Consider the following 22,471-nt stretch of genomic DNA (forward strand, 5'->3'; position numbering starts at 1 on the left):
CCCTTACTCACCAGGCCAGGACCAGACAAGCCCGAACTCATGTTGGTCATTCCCCACACTAAACAGAGCTAGGACCTCCAAACAGCAGAGCTGATGTGGTAGGGAATAACTAACAGTTGGAAGAAGAAATTCAATTCTGGCCATTCCTAAGACCAGAGCATTCTCTATTATGCAAAACCCTGTCCTGACGGCTGCTGTTGCAATGCTGATGCTCCAGCGAGTGCCTCAAACCAAACCATGGATGGCAATGCTCATGCTGGTTTCCATGCTGGAGTGCTGCCAAGATCTCGCTCCTTGTCACCCAAGTTACTGATCTTGGCTGTTAAACCTCCCTACGACATTTCAGTAAATTTATACATGGGTTAAAACCAGCTAGGAAAGATGAGAAGGAATGTTTACACTGCAAAAGGGCAAACCACCTGAGTGAACAGGCCACTAGCACTATAATTAACATGAGTGCACATACACAGTGCACATACACATCAGCAGTCTCACATGTAACTGTTACACAAATACTCAGACCATCTCAAAGGACAAAGAACTTTGCTATTCATGTTGCCAGGGAAGTAGACTGGTGACTCTGCTTTAATTGCTTTTCCATTTTCCCCTTCACATCAGAGTTTGAGAGCCTTATTGATTTTTCTAAAAACCAAAGCTGAGGATGTTTTTTTCTGGTAAGAATTTTGGTAACTACAAACATATCACAATAGCATACAGCTACTGCAGGGATGTGTCAAGGTATAAAGGCTTCTACATTCATTTTACAGCTTAGCAACTGCGTAGTAAAATTAGAAAAATCTGTTTTCTAATAATTTAGCAATGATAGAAGACAAAAACCACGCAGAATAGACCCAGTCAAGATGTATTATAAAACTGACATATTCACACCTAAGAAAAGGGCTATGTTAATGTCTCAATGCAGATACAGTACGCTAGGAGTTAAGGAGAATCCCTCTTGCTTTCCAAGGACAAGAAACTGTGACTAAGTAACCCCATCAGACCTCAGAACTTCATTAAAACTGCCAATTTTCATACTATAATGACATCCTGAGCTAAAGGCATTTTATTTCAGAGTAATTCATTAACCCATATTTTGTTGCCTTTATAGTCCTAATTTAAATAACTCTTGACCATTCAAAACCATTCAAGTGTTAGACCTTTGAAACTAATTAAAAAAGGTTAATATTACACACTATTTCTCTTAATTTTCTGTATTCTAAACCACAAGGTCCACTCTTAAAAAGACATCATTAATTCAAATTGAAGAAAGAACAGCCTCTAACATTAGCTTCCTCCCTCTCAAGCACAGCACAATGCTGCCTTTCTTCCACTCAGACACTTTGGCTCATTTCTTTTGAGCTGCTGGCCTCTCTTTGTTTGCTCTGACTCTACAACAAACACTGCAGGATCTGCTTATGCTAATGATTACTGTAAAAACCTTAGCAAGCATTATTAACTTTCCATAGAACAGAATAGATTTTTGTGTACTTTCAGTATCTTCGTCCAAGAACACAAGACATATTTCCAATAGCGCAAAGATACATCATCATTTTTAGGTCATCTACACCATCCTTCAGCAGCTGCACTCTGCCACGGAGGCAGAGGAGAGACAGTCTCGCAAGACATGCTCAGATTTAATTGTCATTAGCAGTAACAGTCAATGCCTAAATTGTGAGCCAGATCTGCTCAGTAAATGAAAATGCAGCCTGAAGTAATTTTGAAGCATGGGAATAAAACAGCTTGTCTCAGCATTATGCTATGGATGCTGCGTTTGCACTAAGGAGAAAGGATTTAAACATGCTCTGGTTTTTGTGAAACAGGTTTGACCCTTACATTCCTTTCCTACAACCCCAAAGGACTTTGCCCAGCTCCCAAATACACACAGCCAGATTCAACAAGTACATTACTTTCCTAAAGTCAGCACCAATTCCTGCATTTTAGGACAGCAACATACACTCACTGAGTCCATGCTATCCTAGAGATTTCCCTGTCCTAAGATCAGAACACACTGAATTTTGAAAGCAAAAGACAGACTTGCCACATTACCTTGTATGTGTTTCATTGATATATATGACATTACGCAGACCCAAAGAAGGAATACTAGCATTGAAGAAGTTATCCTGTAAAAACAGGGAGAAAAAAAAGGTTAGTGGACTATTTTATTACATAAGAATAGCTGTGTCTTTATATTCATCATAATATTTCAGATAATACTAAGTTTTTCAACTCTAATATAAACAAAAGCCAAAGCAGAGAAGTGCTGAGCTTGCATATTAAGTACACACAAGCTGTTCTGAAATGAAAATTAAATTCAGAAAGTCACTATTCCCACTCCAATATTTTCAAAGCATTCTCTAGGCTTTACTGAATACAGAAATGGTTGTTTTGATTGCATCCTTCAAGCCAGAATATTTTATCATGTTCTGATGTAATATAAACCAGGACTCGTCATAATACAGAACCCATCTTTGAGACAGAACTTCATTAAGCCACATTCAGCATTAGTATAATCACAACTCTTTTGATGCTATGTCTGTGACATCCAGTTTGACAGCAGATCAGGCATCACACAACGGCAACCAAGGGTCACAATATCCATCCATGGTTAAGTGGCAAATCTCCACGCTCCTGCTCTGCCTGAAGAACAAACTCAACCCAGCCTTCTACACCCCTGGTGCAGACACTACACGCCAGGCTATTAACTGTTCTGGGATGAGTTGAGGAGCAGTTCCACTTTGGATAAACAAATATTTCCTGGCTGGAAGACCTAAACTTTAATCTTCCATATTCCAAGTACCTTGACCGAGAGGCTAGCTTCTTTCTGCTCAAATAATATTTAATTATAAAACTGGTACCACGCCAACAGTGAATTACAGCTAAAATCACTCGGACTGTGTACGTCAAGGAAGATGAAAACAGGGCAGTAAAGGACGTAGCCATCAGCTACAGCAGAGCTGCAGAACAGCCTCATGACCAATTCTGCAATGGGAGTCAGGGAAGAGTCTCATTTATTTGGATTTTTTTTTAGGACACACCATTTGCCACAGCTTCAAGGTAATGCTAATTTCCTTGACTATTCAATGGTAATATTTTGTGGATTTTGAAGCTTATGAGATGTCCTGGCAAAAAGAAGTGAAATGACTTTTTCTTGGTCTCACAGAAAGTCAGCAACGAAGTTAATTACCACTCAATGGCCAAGTCCAGACCAGTGCTCTATTAGGCTACAATCTTGCTCTGTGCAAGTCATCCTCTAGCTGTAACGTCACACTTTAGCTTTTCCTTATTTAACTCCTTCCTGACCTGTGTCAAGCAGAGAATGTGGTTCTGGGAGACCAAGTGAGCTGATAAAGCATCTCCATGCTGCTCTGAGGAAGAAGCCCAGCTCCCAACACCACATCCTACCCTTTCCCACTGAACACTTTCCCTCACCTCTTAAATTATACCACCTCTAGCATTCAACACACCCCTTAACGAGCCAGCTTCATTCAGGCAAGGCAGAAAACTAAGACAGCCAGACTAAATGAATAAATAAAGCAGGCAGTTTTCTGCTTGGATAGTGAACTTGATCGGCCCCCAGGACAGCAGGAAAGAAAACAAGGAGGAGAAGCTAGACTTCCCACTCCCAGCATCAGCAAGCTGTTAGTTTGGCCAACACACTTAGGTAAATTTGTCTCACTCATCCATCCCTTTTCCTTAAGAGAATTAACGAAACAGGCAGCTCAAAAGAAAAAGAAGTGAAATATCTGGAGGCTAATGAAAGGATCTGGTTTGTTACTGTCTGCTGCATTGTGGCATAATGCAATAAAGGGCTTAATCAGGTCATGCCCCTTTCTTAAGTGGGATCTCAGGGTAGTTAATTAGTTTCTTACTAAATGTACAAAATACAGAACAAGATTTTTATTTTTAAGGCATGATTCCCAAATTGAAACAGCCTAATTACTGATAGACTGATTACTAAATGTATAAAGCCTTAAGTTGAGAATTCTTACACATCTTTTTACAAGTCGAAACACTCAAGTGTCTGTTAGAAGTAGTCTCAGTTTATCTAACTGCTTGTCTCATTGCCTTTATCATACCTAGCCTTCACAACACATTTGGATTTCCAGCCCACATTTATATCTCATTGTTGCAATCTTCTGTTCTGGCATAGGAATAGAGTGAAGTAACAACTTTTCCTTTGTCAACGAAACAAAGAAAATTTTCACTCTATTTCAGCCCAAACAATCATGAAACTCAGCACAGGTACAACTGAGTGCAATTTAAAGCCCAGGGAGTACACGCAAGTCAAGTTACATGATGAACTGATTGCAACTGCATTATGCTATTTATCAGCATTCTGCATCTTCAGCTTATGGAAAGCTGACCACTGCAGTTCAATAAAGTTCACATTTTAAATCAGGTTGCACAACCTCTCTGGAGCCACCATCTTGACACTGTTCCCAGCAGACAAATATCCTCACTATTGTAACTGGCGCTCCTTGTTTACAGGCTGGGCAGAGAAGCCGGGAATGAGCTAGGTGTAAAAAACCAACCCCTCTTCTCAAGTACAGAATTGATGCCTTCAAATTTGAAGGGAAGCACATTGCTTACTTTCAAAACTATATTTATTCTGATAATAGGGAATTAAGTGTCCTAAAAGTAAGGCTTAATACTTTCATATGCACCAAATTTCCATTATTAATCTAGCAGAGCAGATAATTTTTTCCTACACAATTTCCTAGTGCTGAATCTGGAGAGCTGGAGAGTCTTGTGCAAGGAGTACGTCTGCACTAAAAAGTAGGAGACAAAGCATCACAATGGGTCTGCATCACCCATTAATTCTGTGGCAAAGAAATATAACCACAAAGGTGAAAAACTATATTCCTTTATGAAGCAAAAACATTGTGACCTTAATTCTGAAATTAAGAAAACTACAGAAACTTCATCATGCTGCAGTTACACATTGTCAAACATAATCCATTCCATAATCTTCTTACCCGGCTCTGGGGAGTGCAAACATAGCAACATCGTCCCACAAAAGGCCTTTTTCTGCCCAGTAGAGTCTCTTTCCATTTTAAAGTAGCAGATCGGAAGAGAGTGGGTCTAGAGTTACACTCTCCCTGCAGAACAAAAGAGTGCTGTGTAAATAGCCAGAAATACATGTTTTACTGAGTATGTGAAAACTTGGAGTAAGAAACAAAAAAGTAATTACCCCCAATTACATAAAATTAAGACAAACTCTTCCAAGACTTTTCTAAAACAAATTATACTATCTCCAGATGATGTAATTTTACAAAACAAAAGCAAAATCAGTATTGTACTTTTGTAACTTAAGCACTGCAGTATTTGCTGACACAAAAAAATTTAAAATAAATAACAACCCTAATAAGAAACTGCAAGGAAATTGGCAGCTGAGAAAAGTGGAAGAAGTTAGCAGTACATTACAATTTCAATAATGTAACGCTGCTTATAATACCAGCAATATATGTTAAACTTTACTGGACATCATCCTGTGGAACTGCAGGAAAGTTGGATGTATGCAAAACATTAACTCCATTGACTCTGCAGGCTATTTTTCAAACAGTTTCATGCTAAGTGATATGAAAGAGGAACTACTGTGCCTTTTCCAATGTTACACTGTCTTTCTAAAGATTACAGAACAAAAAAAAACCAAAGTAACTGCATTCACAGAACACATTCTCTATGAGAGGACATAAAGAAAATACACTTGACTACACTTTTTACAAAGACATCAACTGTTCCCATAGAAGTCTACTAAATTATTGCTTGCCTTAGAACAAGCACTGGATTGCCATTTTCTGAACCATCTACTCTTAAGCTTTTAATAAAAGGAAAATTACAGAAACAAACCAAATCAAAATGTTGTTTAAAATAGCACACTTAAGAGGAAGAAAAGCAGGGTAGAACCAATACCTTAAACCAGCATAAGGGCTGGAAAGCACAAATACAGATCATCACATACTCAGTTAGAAAGCCAGCCCAGTGAGAAACAACCAAAAAGTCATAAGCAACACTGAAGACGCCTAAAAACCAAAATGTGCATGCATCATATTTGGCCAGTATGAACTGGCCAATATTACAAGCCTAAGTTTCCCATCTGAAATAAAGAAGCATAAAGATGCTAAGCCTGACCCAATTCCTTCTCTTTTACCTTTGGTAATGCTAACTCCAAAGTTAATCAACTTTCCAACAATATTGTCTTCCTTCTACTTGCCCCCAAGCCCTGACTGAAACCATCACAAGTGTCTTACAAAACCTCCTTTCTATCTCTTGTGTCTCGCCTGCCTTTATCCCACTCTCTCGTGGATCCCTTGGTTAGTGCAACTTGCTGTCCAATGTAACTTGCATCTAGCTAGACAGAAAACCCAGCTGCCAGGACATCTGTCCTTTCCCTCAACTGACCGTGTGTCCAACTCTTCTGTATCGAGTTCAAACTCCCCCTCTCCAGAACACGTCTAATGCTTCCAGACCTCTGCTTCTAAACCAACCAGGACAGCACAGTCCCCATGGGCTCTTTCTGCTCCACCCAGCCATCCCTGCTGACCCCTTTGCCTCCTTCAAATCCCAAGACTCATTCCACAGAGGACACAGACTTTTAATTGGCTCCTTATTTATAGCCACCAGATTTTCTTTGCCTCTTGTACTGCACAAAAAGCTCCAGCTACAATGGCTACACAACCATGCATCTTTAGTTTCACACTCCTCTTTGCTGGTGCATTTCAAACTACATGCTTCGGAATAGCAACAAGCTTTCCGTTTGATCTCAGTCTACTCCACAATGGGATTCTGCACATTTACTGTTATATAAAATGATTAGTAATATCACACCATAAGACTGTAAGACTATCTAAAGAGTTTGATGAGGTTTTTCTTTTCTAGCAACATTGTTCTGCAGCACTGCACTCAACTTGGGCTCCTCCTTACATTTCAAGTTAAATTAAAACCAAACTGCCTCGTGCATGAGAGAGGTGACGCCTCAACCTCATTCTTCATAACAATAAGTCCATCTCTGACTCTAAGAAAAAATAAGATAAACACTTGTCAGTAATACTCATAATTTTCACTTACCCATTCTTCACTGGAATGCTTACATCTACTGATACTGCATTCTGCTGAGGCGGATAAATAGGAAACATCTATTGTTCCAAGGGACAAAGCAGTTTCATCCATGACACAGGAGCTGAACTGAAGATCAGAGCTGCAAAATAATAACATACATACATATGTATACACACACATACACATGTATAATTTCAGTGATGGGTATCTAGCAACAGATTAGCAACCTGAAATTTTTGCACCCTTCAGTAGAAGTTAGGTTTGAATAAGTTTCACTGCAGGCAGAAATCAGCATGATTTTAACATGACAAAAACCCCCAGCACCTTCAATTTCCATAAACACAGCACACCAAACAACTATTACATGTTGTTCTCTCCCTGCTCTTCTTCCATTCATTACAGCTTAGTGCTGTCCCTTTGCACTTTTCCACTGTTCCTCACTGCCTGTTTTAAACCATTCTACCACAACGACACACATTTCAGCCACTGTCCAAAGTTTACTATTCTCTTGCACCATGACCTCACTCTTTCATCATCTGTTTCTCAAGGACACCCATTATCTACAAAAGAAATTTCATTAAGGCTCTCTCCCAATCCTATCGCACAGTATATTTTATGTGTCTGATCCAGCTGTAGTCAAACCAGTTTGCAAACCGCTGGGAAAATAGAGCGCTGTGTACAAAAGCACAGCCTGAAATCCAAACATGCTGCTGACACAGGTGTCATGACAGGCTTGCGGGATTAAAAAGCAGTAGCGAAGTCCAAACTTGCACTATTAAAGTGGAAGTTTTATAGTTCACATAATAAGCATAGCAAAATAATTCTCCCTTGTACAAAATAAAAAGTAGGCCAAACACACCAAAACAACTTATTGTTGTATGGTTGATCTGCAAAAGCCTGCACATCAAACTGCTTCAAGCAGGAATCCCAGCATTTCCATCTAGAGAAACTATGAAGTGGCAATACAGCCTTCTTCTATCCGCCACCGCAAAGAAACTTAGAGCACGGCCAAGCTATGAGCCACCAGGAGCGAGACTGCTCCCAGCCTGCACAGGAACATTCTCAAGAGCAAGGCCTAAAACTTCAGTGCAAGGCTTTGTCTTTCTCAACATCCTCCCCGAGCAGGCACGAACCCATCCTGCGAGACACCCCCTCCCCGTTCAGAGCTCCCCATACGGACTGGATCTATCGCATCCACACACAGAGTTATCTTTGCACAGCCCAAGTACGTAAGTCATCTTTTTTTCTTTGCTGGCTCTTAGACTCCATTTGCCCAATATTCAATACTTTATTAGCGCTCGAGCAAATCGATATCTAAACCACCCAATAAATACATGAAAGAAAGCTCACAATGAAAACGAAATGTGTGCTTCTTGTGCTCAAGGTGACCTTGGCTGCACCGGCAATACACAAAAGATGAACTTCAAAACCCACGCCATTAGAAGCCTGTTTGAGCACGAGCAGCCCCGTACCCACCTCAAGCAAAATCCCCCCTCCCAAGCCCCCGCTCACACAGCCGCCGCACCGCGGCACGCCGTCCTGCGGGCCGGCAACCGCGCTTCGCGACCCCGCACGCTCACGAGAACCGATATAAAGCAGACTACGACGGGGTGCGGAGCTGCCAAAGGACCGGCGCCGTAAGCTCCCCACCGAGGTTCCCCGCACACTTAACCAGCCACCCGGCCTCCCCCCTACCTCGGCTCCACACTCCGCCGGCGGCTGCTGGCCGCGGCCCGCCCCGTCCCGCCCCGCGGCTGACCCTCGCCCCGCCCCGCTGCCGGGGGCGGCACTTCGGCACCCGGTTCCGGCTCCCGCTCTAGCGGCGGCTTCCAGCGGCACCGGGGCCGGTTCCACCCGGCGTGTCCGCCGAGCCGCGCGGCGGCGCCGGGCCTGACGCGACTTCCTGAACGCCCATCGCCATCGTGCGGGCCCCGCCGCTGCTCTTCGGCTGCGGCCCCCGCTGCCAGCCGCCGTACCCCTCGTTGACGGGAGTAAGCGGCCGCGGTCCGCATAGGTGCATGGACAGCGTTCGGCCGCCGTCTCGCCGCCAGACCGCCTCCTCACCCGCTCCTCCTGGCGACAGACACTGTTGTGCCCTCAAATCAGAGCTGCCAACGGGGAAAAACGCTGGGAAAAGGATGTAAAATCGTGTTTCTACGGGCGCGTAGCGGCTCTGGGCTGCAACTGCTGTTGAAATGAGAGCAGTTGCAGAAGGTTCGGGACAGGCATCGATCTGCCCACCTGGCCTTGCAGCGGTGCCAGTTTGCCTTTTACTGAGTGCAAGAGTAAATGTTGATTGAGATTGCTGCAGATAAACAAACGTGGGCCGAGAGGGGGTTTTGGCTTTGGCAGACTTGGGCTATTTAAAGATAGCTTTTCCGTGGCTTGACTTACAGACCTATGGAGGGCGAGCACCTACGTTTCTTTGAAGTCTGAGTCTTCATGATTGTTCTAAACAGCGCAACACAGGAATAAAGTGACAAAATGCAAGACATCATTTTATGGTAATGCAAATATTCTAGTCATAAATTTAAGCAACCCAAGGAGGTATTCTCTTAGAGGCCTCACTTCTAGGTGTTATTTTTCATTTATCACAAACAAGAATTGTTCCGTAAGAATTACAAACACTTTTCACACAGAAAGTGTGTAAGATGTGATGGACAAACCCCAGACTGTTGCATGCACATGTGGGTTGCCCTGTTTCCCACAACGGAGTGCCTCCCAGGGAATATTACACAGATACTAGACCTGATACTTCACAAGCGGCATTCTGCAGTTCATGGGTCTGAAGAGATTTTGAATCTGAATTTTCCTCCTTTAGCAAGACAAGATACTCTACTGTGTTGCAGGGTGGACTATGGAATATAAGACTTTTGAGATAAAATACAGTAGTGAGATGTACAACTCAAAACATTTGTATTTCTGCGTAATACACAGTACAGCATTTGTGCATAGCAAAGCACCATTTTTTATGGCATCACATTCTGTATAAAGGCCAATCTCTAATTGTATTTCTTACTACAGCACATACTATAGGTTTTCCTCCAGTTTTCATATAATCTGGTCCAAGAATTTCAAATTTGATGAGCAGTTCTATGTGTCAGTTTGAGGGAAGGAGAGTTGCTTTAAATAGTGCCAAACACCCACTTTCAAGTTGTGGTCTTGAAAAGCAACATAGCCAGAATCTCTGTCCTCTTCTGAAGTACAGGCCCATAACTGTCTGGCTTTATAAGAAGGCTTTTGACTTTATATCAATTTTTTTTTTGTGGAACTGAATTCCTGAAGGTCAGCTGGGAAAGAGGCAGCAGATTCTGCTTTTATCTGGGTCTACTGCAGCTAAGTGGATTTGTAACTTCTTCACTAACCAGAGCCCAGCCCAGGAGGCCATCCATATGGAAAGAAAATACTGTCAGAGAGGCACAGTGCTACTGTCAGATTTGTGTGATCTAAGTTGTTGCATCCTTATCTCTGCTCCACTAGCATAATGAGCATCTTGTTGGATTGGTGGGGTTGTTGAGGTCAGAGATGTCTGATCTCCAGTCCTGTGGTCCAGCCAGTCAGCAGGGCCACGTCCCACACTCAGGATTACATGGATTTTGTCCTAGGTGCATTGGAAGCATCAGAAGGTGAAACCCTGAGCTCCATTCAGAAAAGTGAACTCCAGTGTTACAGCATGTATTTTCATAAGCCTTTGCATAAAGAGCAGATCACAGTAGTCAAAGTCCCAGTATAATGCTGCAGCCCCCATTCTAGTCATTGCTCTGACACCCCATATGAAGGATGTAGACCTGTTAGAGCATGTCCAGAGGAGGGCTACAAAGATGATCAAAGGGCTGGAGCACCTCTCCTGTGGAGACAGGCTGAGAGAGTTGGACTTGTTCAGCCTGGAGAAGGTTCCAGGGAGACCTTGGAGCAGCTTCTAGTGCCTAAAGGTGCCTACAAAAAACCCAAAGACCCAAAGAGGGACTTTTTATAAGGACATGCGGGGATAAGTCAAGGGGTAATGGCTTTAAAGCTGAAAGAGGGTGGATTTAGACAAGATATTAGGAATAATTTTTTCCCTGTGAGGGTGCTGAGGCACTGTCACAGGGTGCCCAGAGAAGCTGTGGCTGCCCCATCCCTGGCAGTGCTCAAGGCCAGGCTGGACGGGGCTTGGAGCAACCTGGTCTAGTGGAAGGTGTCCCTGCCCATGGCAGGGGGTGGGAACTAGATGAGCCTTAAGGTCTCTTCCAACCCAAACCATTCCATGATTACTTCCAGGATGGGTCTGTCTGTGTAAGACTGTGTGCAATAGGGAAGCCAGAGCTGTTGACTAAAGTGGCAGAATTCTCTCAGAAATCACATTGAAGGAGAAGATTCAACAATTAGATTACATGAAAACTGAATATAACAGAGATGGTAATGAGTGGTTACATCTGTTGTCTAAGAAAATGCATGAAACACAAGGCAGTTAAAATCCTTGTTAGTGTTGTCTAATAATTTTATTTGCTCCACTGTATTTGTATTGTTAATTGGGAACTTCTTAGTAGCTACTTTACATTATAAAGGACAATTGATATTGCTTACACACAACTTTACCTTCTCTAGGTAAAAATCACTTTGATTTTTTTTCCCCTTTCACACATAAAAGTAGGGAACCAAGTAGCAGTGCACTCATTTTCAGAACGCTATAACTCAGAGCAAACTCTCAGCCACCAAGTGTAAAGCAAGCTTGTCTGCTTTGCTTCCCTCTATGAGAGATGAACTGTAGCACATTCAGAATCCAATATGTATCTTTGCGCATGTTTTTTGCCTCACATGCTTTTATACTGTTCTGTTTTTCAGGTTGCAAACCAGTTATTTCTGTGATATAAGTAATACAGAAAACAGAAGAAAAGCCTCAGTGGTTTTATCATAATTTTATACAGTCTCCAGAGTCTGATTTTAGTAGATTTTATGAGAAAACTGCTTAGTCTATTCTCTAGACTGTTTTGAAAATAATAGTAAATAGATACAGTGTTTTACACATGGTGATTCTGAGTAATAAAAAGTTGTTTCTGGTATGATTGTAGAGCAGGTTTTTTCTAACCTTAGGAAATTCTTGGCTTATTGTAAAGTAAATCCACAGATAATTTTGGCACTCACTCGAAAAGGACGCACAGTTACTCCAATGGCAGTTGCAGCTCAAATCTTTTTACAGGACACACTGGTGCAAATCCTCAGGCTTAGGAGTAAAATCTCATTTCAGTACTGAGAGCTTGGTGGTGATGTTGTGTTGCCATGGAATCAAGCAAATGGGAAAAAGTTTGGAATGCCATAGGGGAACAGCCTTTCAGAGCTGCATGTGCTCCAAAAAGTTCTAATACGGCTGGGTCTCGCTTCTAGTAAAGAGAGACTCTGTCCTGCTGCCATTGAAGTGCATGGGAGGCTTGCCACTGACCCCAGTAGGAGTGGGAGCATGCCTAAGTTTTGCAATCCATCTTTTTAAACTTCTTAAACTGAGGTGTTTACCATGCCAATGAGTCCAGGGAGGTAATTTGCATATGATGGCAAATCAGCAGAACCCTGGCTTTGTGTGAATAAGCTGCTGACCACATTGTGTATAGCAGCCTACAGATGAGAAGGAGCTGGCAGGACTCTTCTTTTAAATAATGATTAGTCCTTCCTATGTTTAAATTCCTCATGAAGCTTCCAGCGGAGTTCAACAAAGTACCTGTTTGCTAGACAATGCTGTGGGGAGGAGGAGGGAGAAAGGACCGGGGGGCCTTCTTTTTATATTGCTTCTACCCTGGGTCTGTGCTCCCAGCTCATTCCCAGCGATTCCCATGATGTCACTTTCAGTAACGGAGACATGTTTACAAAGGAGTACACAGCATCCTCTTGAAAAAGAAACTTTCAGCCCTGGGAGTGCTACAAAAGTTAGAAACTGAAAACGGCGTGAGGAGGGAGTAAAGATCCAGACAGAGGTTCTTTGTGTGCCATGACCGAACTTGACCTCACATGACTATGAATAATAATGAATATGCAATTTGGCCATTGCAGAACTCGGTGTCAGCAGCATTGCCTTTGGTATACAATATATTAAGAGCATCTCAGAATGGCAAGTGGCCATGAAATGGGCTGATAAGATTGTACATAGAAATGGTTTGGGTATAGTTTATATCTCCTTTCAAGACAAATGATTTCTTCTATTTCATCTGCTTTATCTTGAGAACAAATGCAGAACTCATTAAGAGTGCATTGACTCCCTCCTATGTAATGTAGCACATCGTGTTTCTGTAATTTCTTCTCATTCAAATATCATATTTATTACTGTAACTTTGGAGAGATAAGGGCATTTCAGCCCAAGCTGCTCCTAGCTTTTCTCTTGAACTTGCTCCATTAGTACAAAAAAGGCTTTTGTTCTAACAGAACAAAACTGGGACAAAACAAGTAAAATTAACTTTTACACTTGCACTCTTAGCCCCATTTGTCTATCAAGCAATTACACACACACCTGTATTATATATAAATCAGGAAATCTTCACTATCCAAAGGAATTTACCAACATTTTTAATTTAAGGATAATGAATGGCAGAATTTGGAATAAGATTCTCCCAGACTTTGGGAGAGAAGATTCTCTCTCAGACCTTGAGCAATTATCTGCTGTAACAATGCAAACTTCCCCATGCCTGCTGTGAATAGGGGGTACATTTTGTAAGGGCGGTTATTTCTGTTCTCTCCTTTTGTTTGCTGAGGGTATTTGTGAAGCTGACATTTTAGCTGAGAGTTGATTTTCTCTAAAAAATAGCACAAATGAAACAACTAATTTACTGTATAGAGGCCCTAAATACTCTTGAATACTCCAAAGATATTAGCCACTTGTAAATTGTTAAAAATGAGTATGTGTGTGGGACTATGGTTATACAAAGGATAAATCTAGGTTTCTGTTTGTGGGTATTTCAAGTTTCTCTAATGACTTCATTTTATGTCAAGCCCAATGGACCACTACTTATTGCCAACTTCCCTGCAGAAGACAGATAGAAGTGTTTCTTCTCATCTGGTCTCCTCTCCAAACAAGCAGCCAAGGAATAAAGAACTAAAGGAACAAAGAAACCCAAAAGCTGGGGGCAATATAGAATCATAGAATAGTTAGGGTTGGAAAGGACCTTAAGATCATCTAGTTCCAACCCCCGTGCCATGGGCAGGGACACTTCACACTAGACCATGCAGCCCAAGGCTCTGTCCAGCCTTGCCTTGAGCACTGCCAGGGATGAGGCATTCACAACCTCCCTGGGCAAGCCATTCCAGTGCCTCACCACCCTTACAGTAAAGAATTTCCTCCTTACATCCAATCTAAACTTCCCCTGTTTAAGTTTGAACCCGTTACCCCTTGTCCTGTCACTACAGTCCCTAATGAAGAGTCCCTCCCCAGCATCCCTATAGGCCCCCCTTTAGATACTGGAAGGCTGCTATGAGGTTTCCCACGCAGCCTTCTCTTCTCCAGGCTGAACAGCCCCAACTTTCTCAGCCTGTCTTCATACAGGAGGTGCTCCAGTCCCCTGAACATCCTCGTGGCCTCCTCTGGACTTGTTCCAACAGTTCCATGTCCTTTTTATGTATAGACCATTTTGAAAAAAAATCAGCATCTCATTAAAAAATCTGTGAGTCATCCTTGAGAGACTGCAAATTGTTCTAGAATAACACACCTCTAATTATTATAAGATGCTAGGCAAGTCTTTCATCAGGATCTCAAAACGAGGTGGTTTTCACTGCTTGGATTTGTTCTATTGTGTAGTTGGCTTTAGAAGGACTTGTCATATCTTATAATTTAAAACACTGTAGATAATAGAAGTTGGGATCACAGGCAGCTCTTTCAACCACCAGTGCACAAGAGTCTTTGCAACAGATTATATAACCCAAGTGTTGGATCAGATGATATCCCACTTCTCTCATTTTCTGGTATTTGGGACCTTAATCAAGGTGCTGCTGTGTGAGCCACTGGAAGAGTCTTAATGCCTCTGACATGGAACACAGAATCAATCAGGTTGGAAAAGACCTTTAAGATCATCCAGTCCAGCCCCTACTCCAGGACTGCCAAGGCCACCACTAACCCATGTCACTGAGGGCCTTGTCTGATGGTGTGTGAACACTTCAGGGATGGTGACTCCAGCACTGCCCTGGGCAGCCTGTTCCAGTGCCTGAGCACCCTTTGGTGAAGGAATTGTTCTTCATCTCCAGCTAAACCTCTCCTGGTGCAGTTTGAGGCTGTTTTCTCTTGTCCCATCCCTTGTTCCTTGAGAGCAGAGATCAGCCTCCTCCTGGCTCCATCCTTCTGTCAGGCAACTATAGGGAGCAATGAGGTCCCCCTTGAGCCTTCTCTTCTCCAGACTAATTTAGGACTTGCTGTTTGGGAAATTTTCTCAGACCTTTGGAGACATATTTGCAAACACCCTGGGTGGATTAGGAGAGTGTCTTAACTGTTCTGACCTGATACAATGATCCTGATGCAGGCTTCCATATAATGCAATGAAGGCTTTACAACCCCAGTATTTTCCAGTCTCCTGTTTGATGCTCTCTTCTGCAGAGGAACAGAGGGCCATGTGCAAAGGGCAACACACCCTGCCCCCCAGTTTACCCAAGCAAACAAAATGGATTCACTGAGTAGCGCTTTGCAAAGAGCAAGCAGGAGCTAAAATTTCCTGTAGATGCCTAAATACCTTTTTCTGTTTTGATAAGTCAGTCTCCCCAAAACATACAAAATCTCCAGGCTTTAGTTTATCCTAGATATATATAATTATGTAACCGAAATTTTATCTCTGAGCACAGTCAACAGAAAGAAAACTATAAATTTTATTTCAGTACTACCAAATTAACTGAGAACCCTGACAAAAGCAGTTTTTTTACCTTTGGCCTTCTCTTCGCACTGATCTGGCTACACCAGTTGTTGCATTTCAGTTCTGACATTCAAGTCATGTTGAGTAATTTTCCCACAATGTTTCCCAAACAAAACCTTTTTTTTCCCACTCATGTATCTCCTGGATCTGGAAACTGCAGAAAAATATCTCCTTGTTTAGGATCGAAGACTCAGCCAACTATTGTATTGCAGTGCTAGATTTCACCATCTATCAATGATCATTTGACCAAAATGATACTAATTGACCCGGCAAAAGCATACTTTTTCAGTTACTAAATAACAGATACTCATCTCACAACATGATAAAACCCTCCTTAGGGCTGGGTTTTTTTTACTGGTTGAAGCATAACCTAATACTTTCCCAAGCAGCTTATATCTTTGTGAGAGCAGAAATCTTTTTATGTGTATATCCAAAACTATTAAATTGCTTAGTTATTCCAAGATAGTCACCTGGAATGGTAGGGATCTTGAAAAGGATATAATCTGTTGCTAAGAGATGATGTTTTTGCAACCCTGGCCTTTGCCATCTATAAAAGAACAGTGCATATTACTAGCTTGGTATTTCACACATGACAAACCATTGCTTCAGGAAAATGACATGGGTCATAGCATGACAGGCTGGTTTCATAAAGCTGTTTGTGGGTTAGGACTGAATGACTCCACAGCTTTTTCAGATTTAGGATAACACAGGATCATGTATGCCTTGTTTATTCTTGCTGCACTTTCACCTTTCCTTCTCTCTGTAGGAGGGGTAAAGCAGCAGTGGTTTCTGTAGGGTTCTTGTTTGAACTGAAGCAAGAGGTTAGACTACACATTCCCATGCAGCAAAACACCCTCGGCTGTAGGACAGAGGTGTTTTGAGCGAGGTCCTTTGGGAGAGAGAAATGATTGATGCCTTTCATTGGGACCTAATCAGCTTAACCTGAGGTATAAGAGAAGCTTCTATCAGCTTCTGCCTCTAAGACGCCAGTGTTAGAGACACAAAGTTACCAAAAAAGCCTATTTCATCCAGCATAAAAAATTGGGCATATTTGAGCACCTATCAATCAGCGTGATTTACTGAAAGTGCCACAGGAGTTCAGCTAAAATAAAATTCGCACAATGTGTCATAGGATTCAGATTGAAAGGCAAGATGAGGAGCCTCTTGAAACAACAGTGGTTTATTTCTTCTGAGGAACTGGGGAAAAAAAAGCCTGTAAACTGTAGATACCAGTTCTGTATTTTATGATTGACTTGTTAATGTTATGGATTTACTACACCGGTCTGATTTTATGAAATATAAAATGTACTGATTAGGCCAATGCACTTTGAATGTGCATTCAGAAATCTCCTTTAGTGATCAGAATGTACTGGGCATGCATTTGCCTTGGGGTCTTCCTTGCAAAAGGTTTTCTTCTCAGTTTCCATCTGTGCCACTGCAGTGCCTCCAAGATCAAACTGAGCTGCACCACTCAAACTAAGAGGTGTTTCCCCACCAGCTTTTTCCATAAAAGAACTTTCTGCGTATTTTCACCTGTGACCTTTCTCAGGTATGTTTTTGTGGATATTCAGTATTTCTTACAGAGCAAGTTTACGATGTGCTAATTAAGTTAATGAATAAAAAGAAAACAGCACTTGAGGAGCACTGGCCAGACTGGAAATCGGAGAAGGCTCCTATGCAGTTAAGACGTAATTTCTGGAACAGCCTTTTAAGAGTATTATGGGGTAAATATCAGCCTGAAATCCAACTACATCACAGGATCATCCTTACTTTTTTCGCCATTCATTATTCAGTTTCAGCATCTCTGATAAACCATTAGTACATATAAGCCAAGAGGTACCATCAGTAATCCTAGTATGATGAAACATGGGGCAAAATTTCAGTTTGTTTACACTAGGAGCACTTGTTGCTAAAAATGTCTTAGTTACTATATTTTAACTAATATTCCAGCACTGGAATAGATATGTTATCTTTTTCTGACCAGCCCTCAAGGTGACAATGAATACATTTTGAAACATAATTTATTTTCATATTAAGTGGTGTTAAGTCTCCTAAAACCTGGGTCAGGCAGATCTGGAGAAAAAGTCGTCTGTATCTCTGTACTTGCAAAACTTGGAAGCAGAGCAGTGCATGATCAAAGAGTCCAAATGCCATTTTGCAGCTTCGTGATCAGTAGCATGATCCACTCTCTCTGCTCCCTGTTCTATCTATTCCTCTGCAAAATCTGTGTACGATGTTTCCTGGCCACGACCACAGATGTGCCATGTCTCATGTTCTTGTAGTCAGGTGATACTCAGAATTGAAAAGGCTCCATATGAAGCAAGGTATGCATTTTCAGAGGACCATACCAGAAAATATATGCTGATGGAGCACTCCAGTAAAGATATGTCTTAAATCTACCTTTTGGGGTTTGTTATGGGAATTGAAATTAATAATTTAGAAAGGTGTTGTATTAATGTTAGAGAAGAAAAAAAGTGTTTTTATAGCTAACAACATTTCAAATTGCAACTCTGTCCACAATCCTTCTGATTTAGATTTAAATTTAGATTTAAATACATTTTTGCTGAACTAAAATCCCTTTCCCCCTGCCCATTCTTTTGAATTTCTTCTATTCCAGCCTCAACTCTGCATTTAGTATACCATCTGAGACAAACTTAGATTCTCTTTCCTCAGTATGCATCTGTACTTAGCCTAACTAAAATTACGTTAAATAGAAGAAAAAAGGCAAAACCAATAGAAGTAGTATAAAATTAAAAAAGAACCTCAAGAAACAACAACAAAACACAACAAAACCAAGCCTAGTGACCTAGTGAATGTTGACTATTTCTTCTGATGCCTTCTCTATCTACATGTTACTGTGTTTTACCTGATATAGCCTGACATCTTTGGGGTAAAATCATAGCGTGGCAAAAGCCAATGGCAAAACTCCCACTCTGACCATTGCACTGATATGTTCAATGAATATCACAAAACTTATATACTGTATGACAATAGGACAACCACAGCTACCTACTTTCTGAGCCCCATCTACACTTCTGTATTAAGCATTTGACTTATGTAGGAAGGATTTTAATTAATGTAAGATTTAACCAATAGTCATCTTTGAAACCATGCTTACATTATCACTTTATCTTGGGTGCAGGATGCCTCATGGGGCTGCAATCCATGTATCCTTACATAGCAGGCATTAAGAAGCAGTTACACAACCTAATGCAAACACCACCAACAGGTGGAAATCCATGGCACAGGCAGGATCTTGAGTAATCATCAAAGCAGTGCCAGAAAGTAAATTCTACCTACAGAAAACATTTGGGTTTTTTTTTCGTGTTAAATGCATTTCAGGGGATGCTCTGCTGGTAGCCATAATACAGAGCCTGCTACGAAGCAGCTTTTTGTTGTAAACTGTTTATCCTTCAAAACCTGTTAATACAAACTTTGACCAAGACTGCCACAAACTGTGTGTGCACTCATATCTTTACTGACTGCAATAATAAACTTTTGGTCTAAAACAAACAGGTCATTAGCAAACAGATACTTTTGTGCACTGTGGTTACTTGGGCCTCTCTCCTCCTGTGATCCCGTTTTTCACTCACTTTTCACATGCTTAGTGTGTGATGTCTGAGCATAACTGCCAGGGCCTCGCAGCTTTTTCAGATCTATTAGAATTTGAAGAATATGCTCCATTTCTCTGTGCACAAAGTTTATTAGCGTCCCTTACTTGTAACTGTTAATTCAGGCGTTCTCAGGTATTAACTTAGCTCACAGGGTATGTCTAAATTCAAGCAGCCATGCCCATATATTCTAAATTCAAGAAGCGATATCCAATTATCATTGTACTACCTTCAGGATATTTTTTAAAGTTGATGCAATTTCTCAATAAATAAATTCTGTTTTGTGAAAAGGAACATTCCAAGACCCTTTTTAGATACTTTATAGTGCAGCAGCTGCAGTTCTATACAAAATGTTTTATGTGACAGCTTACGGTCACTTTTACATCAATGGAAAATGGGATGACTACAAATTTCTGCTGGTATAACAAACCAGACTTTTTTTCCTCTGCCATTATAAAAGACTGACATGCATGGCAAGATAACTGTGTGGTCAGAAATGCTTTTTGAAAGATGCATAGTTTATCACAATTTAACTACATTAAATCTTTAGAAACCACTCAGGTATTTTAAACACTATCAGGGCTGGAAGAAGACACAGAGCTTATCTTTCAATATGTGGCATTGCCTGCTTCCTTGACTGAGGCATTCACAATGGTTTAAGAGGTAAAGTGTTTGAATCAAATACATTCAAACAGTAGTTCTGTATGACTGGGACACACAGAATTGGGCTGTATTCGGGGGAACAGGAATGCTGAAAAAGAAAATTTAGGTTTTTACCTTTTTCACAGCCTGATAAAAATCCACACATCCAACTTTGCTTCTAACCCACCAGTCTAAGGAGGCATTTTATTTCCCCTGTTGAGACCCCCGTTTTTCGGTTTCCAACTCTCCAAACATAATCACCTGGAAATACTTAAATACACACATTCAGTCACTGAAAAGCCTACCCAACAAAGGCCAAGGACCAGGTTTAAGAATCACCTGAAAACCTGACCCATCCTAATTTACCCTTCCTAATGTTTTTCCCTCCTCTCTCAACAGAAAGAGAATACACCATTCCTTTGGGCTTTTTCTGGTTAAAACTCGCTAATGACAAAATATACCCCTCATCTGGGAGGCGTGCAGCGAGCTAGATGGGGAAACAATCAATCTGAAAAATAAGTCATCATCAAAACCATCATGCTGGTCCAGCCATAGAGGCAGCGGAAGGGTGGGAGGAATGACTGAGGGAGTGGCACAACGTGGCAGAGCCATTAGAAGACATGTATGTGGAGCTGTGCTCAGAGTCATATCCTTTTGCTTGTGAGGAATAGTTTTGTTTCCTCTTGTTGAATGAGAATACAAACATGGGGGAGGGAGAGCCCCAGTAGGAAAACAGACTTCATACAGAATGGGGTCAAATCACAGCTTTAAAAAGTACATTCTTTACATGATTATCCAGGTTAAGGCTTAGTTCTGTTTTCTGGGGGTGAAAAAAGGGAAAATAACTTATAACAGGCCTTTTCCCACATTTGAATTCCAAGTTAAAAATAAAAAGTGATCCATTTTGCTTGTATGCCTACACTTCCGTTTACCAGAATATAATTGTATTCATTCCCTAATTAAGCTAAATTCCATTTGTCGAAGCCCTTTAGAGCTTTGGTGTCAATGGGAATAATCACCAAAGTAAGATTTCTTGAACAAGGTGTTTTCCTCAGTGTTTTCTTAACTTTTGCTACAAGTTAAATCCAATTCAGGCATGTTTGGAAACACTATAATTATGCTGGTAAGGAACATAATATTTTTCTTAACAAAATAGGTTTCCAAAGTGGTTTCTACCACCTATGGTTTGGAAACCAGTTTACTGTCATAGAGGCTACTTCCTTTCATTGCCTGCTATTGGCAAACTGCCATTTTATCTATATACATGGTTAAAAACTCTGCATATTAACTAAGGATCTATGAATACAGAAGAATTTGGAAAATGTGATGAAGCATTTATTTACTATATTCTGAATTACTTCTACCTTCATCTTAATTTTTTTTAATCCTTCTCTGTACTGGTTATTCCAACATTGTCTGTCATCTATGACATCCTAATTATATTGCTTTAACACAGGTAAGTACAAAATATCATTCCACAGACTTATTTTTAATCATAGATTTCTCTGCCTTCATTAAAAAATAACAATAAAGCAACAAATAAAAAGATAATTGCAAAACAGGCAGTGATTCTGAAAGAAATTATGGTGCTCTCTCCCAGATAACCCAGTTCACTTTGCCCAGTGCAAGACAATGGCTGTGAGAACATGAGAACCATCTATTTCCCACCCTTCCCTCTGCCTGCGAGCATCCTGAGCACTGTATGGGCACCTTTAACTGTATTTTCTTTTCTTTTATGCAAAAAAATAATGACAAAATAGCCAGTGTCTTACCACGTCCAGCTGATGTGTGGTCAGGAGCAAGGACATAAAATCTGCCTGGGTGAAGCCCGATTGATGTTTAGAGGGGAGGTACCCAGGAGACTTGCCAGGGATGATCTCTGTCCCCTGCTATTTTATCTGTCTTGCTAAGGCATTTACACTTCTCCCATTACTGCAATGCCAGAATATATATGATCATACGGCTATTCTTACCACACTCAGATAGGGTAGACAGATTACATGGGTTATTCTAGGTCAGAAGTTTGAAGCAGAACAGATCATCGCACAAACTTAACAAGCTCTTTTTCAGTAGAAGGTGTTTAGAAAGTGTTTATACATTTCTGTATAAACCAACAACTAACCCCATTCCCAAAGTATCCAAGTGTTTCTCAAGCATTTATGCTAAAATGTCATCTTGAAGGTTTTATTGGACATGAACGAATGGTTGAGATGAAGTGTTGTTTGACTTCTAGTAGTTTCTTTTGGTGCTATCATCTTGACAGCTATGGCTTCAAGATAAATATATTTCATAGTAAGACTTCAA

The 22,471-nt window shown here is 41.1% G+C and overlaps 1 protein-coding gene across 4 annotated transcripts in view; it reads right to left on the reverse strand.

Moving 5' to 3' along the window:
* GPAM (glycerol-3-phosphate acyltransferase, mitochondrial) overlaps window positions 1-22,069 on the reverse strand; it is a 44,501-nt gene extending 22,432 nt beyond the window's left edge. The window contains exons 1-4 of one of the 4 annotated variants that reach the window (XM_057420957.1): window positions 21,940-22,069; window positions 7,069-7,198; window positions 4,977-5,099; window positions 2,047-2,120 (exon numbers count right to left, since the gene is read on the reverse strand). In XM_057420957.1, coding sequence (XP_057276940.1) covers window positions 2,047-2,120; window positions 4,977-5,099; window positions 7,069-7,170 — 299 coding nt within the window. In that variant the 5' untranslated portion in view covers window positions 7,171-7,198; window positions 21,940-22,069. Of the gene's footprint in view, window positions 1-2,046; window positions 2,121-4,976; window positions 5,100-7,068; window positions 7,199-8,726; window positions 8,825-9,123; window positions 9,254-21,939 lie in introns of those variants that run through there. The other 3 variants (XM_057420958.1, XM_057420959.1, XM_057420956.1) reach the window with 3 other exon arrangements.
* Window positions 22,070-22,471: the final 402 nt, after the last annotated feature.

This window comes from Pezoporus wallicus, unplaced genomic scaffold, assembly GCF_028554395.1.
Source record: "Pezoporus wallicus isolate ANWC-B61680 ecotype Strahan unplaced genomic scaffold, APGP_CSIRO_Pwel_v1 contig_3365, whole genome shotgun sequence".
Taxonomy (NCBI): domain Eukaryota; kingdom Metazoa; phylum Chordata; class Aves; order Psittaciformes; family Psittacidae; genus Pezoporus; species Pezoporus wallicus.